The 8,030-nt window shown below is 34.9% G+C and overlaps 1 protein-coding gene across 1 annotated transcript; it reads right to left on the reverse strand.

Moving 5' to 3' along the window:
* Nucleotides 1-4,013: 4,013 nt before the first annotated feature.
* On the reverse strand, nucleotides 4,014-6,526 carry LOC149575103 (uncharacterized). Its single transcript, XM_089815998.1, has 4 exons — nucleotides 6,254-6,526; nucleotides 6,078-6,154; nucleotides 5,612-5,680; nucleotides 4,014-4,128 (listed from the first exon to the last, which is right to left on the reverse strand). The coding sequence occupies exons 1-4, from the start codon at nucleotides 6,524-6,526 to the stop codon at nucleotides 4,014-4,016; spliced, it is 534 nt and encodes a 177-aa protein (XP_089672124.1).
* Between the last annotated feature and the right edge of the window lie 1,504 nt (nucleotides 6,527-8,030).

An 8,030-nucleotide genomic window follows, 5' to 3' on the forward strand; every position in this document is an offset into this window, starting at 1 on the left:
ATTTGACTAGTTATAACTTTGACCCTATTGAGAAAATTCTTATTGCATTACATTGTAGGGCTCAAACACATGCTATGTTATAGATTTGAGCCAATGAAAAATCCATTTTACTAGTTTTCAAACGTGATTCCAAATGCAACTTTTGATATTTTACCAGTATCTAAATGTACAAATTAATTAGTAGCCCTATTTAGGATGTCATAAATTTGAATCGATGATTTATAATGAAAATTAGATTGAATCACTATGTTCTACTCTAAAAATACTCCAAATTTGTCAGTTTTTAAGTCTTGATGAATCTGTTTGCACACTTTCCTAGGCCCATTCCATTTGTGAAAATCACTTTTCTATGAGTGTTTCCAATTCTACAATTTTGAGAACCCAACCTTGAACACCTTCCAAATTTTCTTAGTTATTCTTCATGTGCAAAAATCTCACATTCATACCCTCCACATGATAGTAAACCAATACTCCAAATTTCATGCCCCCAAGTGTCTATTTGACCTATTTTCAAAGCCAAAACCGAATGCATTTTATTATTTTCCAACCTGGTTGTTTTTAGGCAGTTTGAAGTAGGCATCTTTGGTAGTCAATATATTTTGATCAAGGTTTCCTCATGAAGTGAAAATTGATAGGGTAAAAGAATGTGAACCAAAGAATATATATATGTCATATCTCAAGGTTCGGTTGTTTGATTCAATCAGTTTTTAAAAGTTTGTTCAGAGACCTCCTAACACAAAGTTGATAGTTTACAAAAAAGGTAGAAGATGGTTTAAATGAAGAATCGATAGTCAAATCTCATTCTCAATAAGCATGAGGAGTTTAATGGATTATTTTGAAATGAAGGTTTTTTGAAAATGATTTTTTAAAAAACCAAATCTACATTAAGCTTGACTAACTCCATTAGACTTTAATAGGGTGTTATGGGTTACATTTTGAAGATGTCCAAGGACTAAAAGATGCTTCTAGAAGTTATAAAAATTATTATGGCCAAATTTACATTGGAATTACAAATGGGAAACATATACTTTTGAGAGGGGGAGTGAATCAGAAGTATTAATCTTTAACCAATAAAAATTTTAACTTAGAAATAATGCATGCATTAACATATTGAAATAACATATAAAGTAAATGCATTCACATAAACACTTGACATCAAATATTATTACCTAGAAAAACTCCAAATGAGAAGGTAAAACTAGGGTGGGGATGACACCCACAATTCTCCACTACTACAGCAATAAAGTATCACTTGTTAAGGTTACATAGTTTGACCATTTTCATGATCTTCCCTGTGAAAGACCTACCCTGTCAAAAGCTTACAAAGGATTGTTAGATCCTACCCTATTAAAGGATTTTTAAACACCCTATTAGAAGTATGCCTAGTAAAAGGACTTTAAAACACTCACTTGGAATATCAACCTATAAAAGGATTTTACAACGACTGTTAAATCAACCTTTGTCCAAAGGATTTCACCTTGCTGATATAGTTGTTAGAAAGTAATAGTAGAATGTTTTATCTGATAACTTACAACTTTGTCTTCCTAATTTCATATCATATTTCTATCCATCTTGATCCTCTTGATCTGTTATAACAATATTGTATCACATCTCCTTTGTTCTACAAATTGATTCTATAATTCTTTCACACTTCTAAGTCACCTTAAACACTTTCAAATTTAATTCACCCCTTTTCTCCCTTCAATTCTTTGCTTGCATCACTTCCTCACATATGTCAAATTATGGGGCTTTGTCTTCCTTAAAAATACTTTGGTGGCTTAGGGTTAGGTATGAATCTATGGTTGGGATTCATTCATTTTCATGCTTAATCCCTTCCAATTTTCTAATTGTTTTCATATTGATTGAATAGGAAAACCAAATAGATTCAATCTTATCTTCAAAGCTTTAAGATCTATCCATAAGTTGACATAAAAATGGTTTACATAGTTGTTTGTGCCATCACAAACAACTAGGTCCATTCTATGTTACTCGACACTTAGTAATACTAATGTTCGACACTTATTGTAATTATGTCTGGCTCAACACTTGAACTTACTCGGCATCAACTGTATGCTTGGCACTTGAATTACTCAACATCAACTATATGCTCGACACATGAATTACTTAGAACATGAGTGCCTTAGCACTCATTGCAACTCGACATCTATACATATTATACTTGGCATGAACTTAGTAAATGTCTTAAGTGTGTTGACACTCAATTGTCAAAACCAAACTAAGATCACCAATGTCCCCCTTCGACATGAGTGTCAAAAACACTTAACTGTATATAACAAAACTAATCTCCTCAAGTATAATATATACATAGTTTGACATATATACAAAACTTCAAAATTTTCAAAACTCTATAATAGACTCATGTACCTCAAAACATTTCTCAAAATTTTGTAACTCTCCTTGAGTTAATGTGCCTATTATGTCTCTAAACTTTCTTCTCTTTTCTAAGTAGATTTGCTTCATGTTGATATGTTATGTCTTCAAAAATATAGACACTTTATTTCTGTCTGATATACTCTATTTCTGTTCTTTTTTTATTTGCTCCCCCTTTGTTTTCTCTCCCCCATTTAGGTTATGTTTGATATACTCTATTTTTGTTCTTTTGTTGTTTGCTCCCCCTTTATTTGCTCTACCCCTTTTAGGTTATCTCCTTCTATATACTGATACTCTTTATCTCTCCCCTTTCATATTTATCTCCCCCTTTATTTTATTATTACCTCCCACTTTTTGACATTGATATCAAAGGGTCTATACACTAATTGTGTATTTGTACAAAAAGTTCTTGTGAACTTCCATTATAATTTGTAGAGCAACATCCCAGTTGTCTAATGCAACATCTAAGGAATTTATTTGGATAGCTATCTCTATTGTAAGGTGAACTAGTTTGTCCAAAGTTGAAAGATTAGGATCTTTCTTTAACACTATTTATGCATAGGCTAGTTCCTTTTGGAGTATTGCCATATGAATGGTAAGGGAGGCTTATATATTAATCAACTTGGATCTTGTATTAGCCTCTTCTATTGTTAATACAACTAGTTGATTTTTTGTTTGAAGCACTGAATGAAAATGCTTCTCACCCTAAGCTGGGGTCTTTGGTAATTGCATACCTGAGAGTTTTAAATTGGTCTCCAAGCTCAAAATCCTTTGGCTCATTTCTTGTGTGAAGAGTGCAGGATCACACAATTTTGTGTACAATGAGAATATGTTCTCAAGTACTTTCTTCACTTTCTCAATTTTGTTAGCCAATTCAACTTGTGATACTTCTATTTCACTAGATATTTTCTTATTCAAATTCCCTTGAAATTTCTTCTCAAACCATTCCATAAGTTTGGTATTAGTATCCTAGTCTTCATTAGTCACCTATTCCACAATTTCTGATAGTTGTTCTAGTATGGGCTTGAATTCTTCAGGTGTTTGTGTGATATCCCCATTTCAGTGTATAAAATAACTACTAATAAGTATTATACATAAAGAATATAATATCAATAATCGATAATTTATATTATAGTAATACTAAGATACAAATATCAATTGTTATATATATATTAATTATATATATATATATATATATATATATATATATATATATATATATATATATATATGAATATTATTATATATTTAATTAGATATTTATATGTCATAAATAATTAATATATATCTATATGACAAATAGCATATTATATATATTTTTTATATTAAAATAATATTTAATTAAAATGATTCATATGTAATATATATAATCATATACTATTATAATGTAATCATATATAATTAATATTAATATATTATTAATATAATGATATTAATTAATATAATCAAAGCTTATTAATAAATAAATATATAATTAATATAATTAATATAATTCTATAATTACTATTTTAAAAAAAAAAATTGAAAAGGAAGGGGTAAAAATTTATTCAACCAAAATCAAAGTACAAAGCAAAGGCACATGGCCAAAAAACACACTACATATTCATATCATCTAAAATCAGCTACTCAATAGTCCCACTAAACTCAACAGGTAACTCCTCCCTTCCACTAATATCCCATCCATCCCTGATCTCTGAAGCCCATTTCACCAAATGATCAGCCACTCTATTCCATTCTCTAGGGATATAACAGAAGGAAATAGAGTCTAAGGAATTACAGAGACTCAAAGTCTATCTAATCAAAACAACTAATAGCCAACTAACATTCTCCAAGCTTTGACTATTCAATATGTCCACAACAATCTAGGAATCAAACTTATAGATAATCTTCTTCTAGCCTAAGGAACAAGCTCTCTCAACTACAATGTTAATAGAAAGGGCCTCCATCAGATTATTAGAGAACTGACCTTTATAAGTAGAGAAGAGAAACACCATACCACCATCATTATCTCTACCTATGTCCCCAATGCTAGCATGACCAGGATTCCCACAAGATGAACCATCCATATTAATCTTCAAAGTCCCAGTAGGGGGGGGGAGTCCACCTCTTGTCTAGGCAAGGTCTTGTTCTAAGGGTATTACCACATCTGCTCTCTCCCAAATTCAAATTTTGCATAGTAGCTAGATCACTAGGATCAATACTTTCAAACATATCACACTTTACAAAGATGCTCTCCTGAAGGATACTAAGAATAATTCTCCGTAGATGCCAACTTTCTAACTTGGAGTCATAGAAAATTTTGCAATTCCACTCTAGTCAAAGGTTCCATAGAATGAGAGGTGGCCCGACCATCCAAGCAACCTGCAAATAAGAAGTCTTAGCTAGAGGTCTACCCAAACCCTCCCAAAAGTCAACTAAAGAGGATGTATGAACACAACCCTATCGCCAAGCCTCCCACCATCTATGCCATATCTCTCTCAAATAAGGGCAACAAAAAAACAAGTGTGAAGTACATTCCTCATTCTTCAAACAAAGGAAGTAGATAGAAGGACCCTGAAAACCTCGTTTGCAAAGATTTTCCCAAGTGAGGCATTTGTTCCGAGCCAACAGCCATAGGAAGAAGTTACATTTCGACCAAGAAAGGTTAGACCAAATCTTCTTCCACCAGTTCACCTCATCTAGACCATGCAGGTTCTTGTCAAGCATAGCATAACCTTGAGCCACAGTAAACTTGCCTTTTGGGCTAGGATTCTAGGGCAAGACGTCCAACTCTCGAATAGAACTACAAAACCTACTTTCCAAAGTTTTAGTAAGAATAGCACAGTCCTCGTTAGAGCCACCCACTAGCCATTCCTGAATATCTTTCCAAAAAGTCACCTCCACCTAACCCAATCGCTTGACCATCTTAAAGTGCTCCACTATAACCCATCTAGCATTAGTAAAAATGTGGCAAAGAGTCTGAAGCTGGGGAAAACTAGAAAGAATGGGAGGATGGCCATCCCAAGAATCCTACCAAAATAGGGCATCATAACCACTGTTACAAATCCAAAAGAGGCCCCCCTTGATAAGTTGAGTGCCCTTTTTGAGAGTGTCCCAAATATATGACCCTTTACCCATTAGAGTAAGTCTTGGTATGTCAAGATAATCTGCACCTGGAAAATACTTGTGGGCAAGAATCTTGGCCCAATCTTGATCCTAAAATTTACACCATCTCCAATACAGCTTGGCTACCAAAGCCATGACAACAAGAGCCATCGACCTAAGACCAAGGCCCCTGACATACTTCAGCCTAAACACAGATTCCCACTTAAACAGGGTCCATTTTGAAGAAAGAAGGTTGCCAAACCAAAGGAATTTCCTAGATAAAGCATCAAAATCCCTCACAAAGTTGGAGGGGGGGATCTGAACACAACATCTATAAATTGGGAGAGATTGCACCATAGCCTGAAGGAGAACCACTCTCCTAGCTAAAGATAACCATCTATGAGTCCAGTGACAAACCTTATTTTAGAATTTATCCAAAATCATCTGCCAGTAATCTCTTTGCTGAGCACCCAAGAATAAAGGAACCCCAAGGTACATCAAAGGAAGAGATCCGATTTGAAATCTAAAAATCCTTGCAATCCTATTCTAAATAAGATGAGGAGTATTAAAGAAATAAATAGATGACTTGTCCTCGTTAATACATTGCCCTGAAGCACTCAAATATATCCAAAGCTTGCCTAAAGTTAGCCATGCCCATTAACCCAGTGTCATCCACGAACTGTAGATGAGAGTAAGAGGGAAGATTATTATTCCATGTCCAACCTTGGATAAGACCTTGCCTCACCTATAATTTTAAAAATCTGCCAAGACCTTCTACCATGATGATAAGTAAATAGGGATATAAAGGATCCCCTTGCCGAAGTCCCCGAGAAGCCCCAAACAAATCAGACGGTTCCCCATTAATAAGAACTGAGAAGGAGGAAGAGGTCACATAGCTTAGAACCCAAATCACCCACTCCTCATCAAAACCAAAGGTCAAAAGAATTTTTTGTAAGAACTCCCAGCTCACCCATTCATAAGCTTTAGCCATGTCAAGTTTAATAAACATAGCTTTCTCATTGGATGTTGACATAGAGTGGATCGCCTCCATTGTTATGACAATCCCATCCAAAATTTGTCTACCTTCAACAAAACCACCCTATTCAGTGGAGATCAAAGAACCAAGGAGTGGTTTGAGCCTCTAAGGGATTAGTTTGGTAATAATATTATAGACCACATTACATAATGCTATAGGTCTGAATTGGTCCAACCTATTAGCCTCTTCCTTCTTAGGTATAAGAGCCAAAAAAGTAGAATTCAAAGATTTCAGCATCTATTTATTTCTATGAGATTCCTGAACCACTTCAAGGAGATTAGACTTAATTATTTCTTACAACTCTTAGAAAAATTCAATCAGGAAGTCATCTGGACCAGGAGCCTTGCCTTTCTTCATATTAAAAACCACTTTCTCAAGCTCAGGTAATGGTATAGGGCTTAAGAGGGCCTCATTCATCTTAGTAGTCACCAAGAGGGGGATACAGTCCAAAATGGCACACTCCTCAACCTCAATAGGAAGAGCATCTCTAGCATAAAGATTAGAAAAATAATTGATAGCTTCCCTATAGATTTCTCCACAAGATGAGATCCAGTAACCATCAAATGAAACAAGAGAGGAGATAAAATTACCCTACCTTTAAGCCTTCATTGAGTTGTGGAAGAAAACAGTGTTCCTATCCCCTTCCTGTAGCCAATCCACATGAGATTTCTGCTTTGAGAAAATCTCCTCCTGAAGCTCCCACTCTTCCAACTCCATAAGAGCTAAGGTTTCAGCTTTACTCAAATCAGATGTCATCCCCTAATCCCTAATCTAATAGGTAATAATATCTTGCTTGGTCTAAGAAGCTACCTTTTGAGATTGGAGATTCCCAAAATGATGTGTATTCCATCTCTTAAGCATGTACTTCACATTTTGGAGCCTCTTACTAAAAGTGTACATTGTCGTTCCATGGGCAGGCTTCTCCTCATACCACCAATCCACCATAAGGTCAGGTAAAGATAAGTCTCTAAGCCACATTAGTTGAAATTTGAAGGAGGGTCATTTGGTGATGCTATAAGAGGTGATAGAAAGCTTAATGGGCTAGTGGTTAGAGCCCCTCTAGTCAAGAATTTCAAAATTGGTGATCCACCTATTGTTCATCCAATAGTAGGAAACCAAGAATTTGTCAAGCCTTTCAGAGATAGCCTCACCCCCACATCTTTGATTATTCCATGTAAAGACACCATTAGATGTCTTCACATCAATGAGATTCAAAGAGCCAATCATATCCCTAAGTAAGTTTGAAGGCGGGTCCAGCCTAGCTAACCCACCCCATTTTTCCTCCAAACTAGTGACAACATTAAAGTCTCCAGCCAAAATCCATGGGAGAAAGGGGTCTAGGGACTAGATGAATCTGATATGAGCCCATCAATTTGATTTACCGGAAAAATCAGTAGGATCATATATATTGGAAAAAAGGCATCTTTTTCCAGTTTCAAAATTTGAAGCAACCAAAGAGATGGAGAATCGACTAGAGATCCACCATAAGGGGGACACTTTTCTAGGGTCCCAGAAGAAA

The sequence above is a fragment of the Cupressus sempervirens genome, chromosome 2, assembly GCF_028749045.1.
Source record: "Cupressus sempervirens isolate cs-2001-9-10 chromosome 2, ASM2874904v1, whole genome shotgun sequence".
Classification (NCBI taxonomy): Eukaryota; Viridiplantae; Streptophyta; class Pinopsida; order Cupressales; family Cupressaceae; genus Cupressus; species Cupressus sempervirens.

Bases quoted from the DNA above. Each gene is read 5' to 3' on its own strand.
- LOC149575103 (XM_089815998.1), bottom strand. From the start codon at position 6,526: ATGGAGGCGATCCACTCTATGTCAACATCCAATGAGAAAGCTATGTTT. The intron at 5,681-6,077 runs GTATTAACGAGG...ATCTGTGTTTAG, and splicing joins TTTGAGTGCTTCAGGGCAAT to GCTGAAGTATGTCAGGGGCC. The intron at 4,129-5,611 runs GTATTGGAGATG...TTATATCCCTAG, and splicing joins ATGGCTTTGGTAGCCAAGCT to AGAATGGAATAGAGTGGCTG.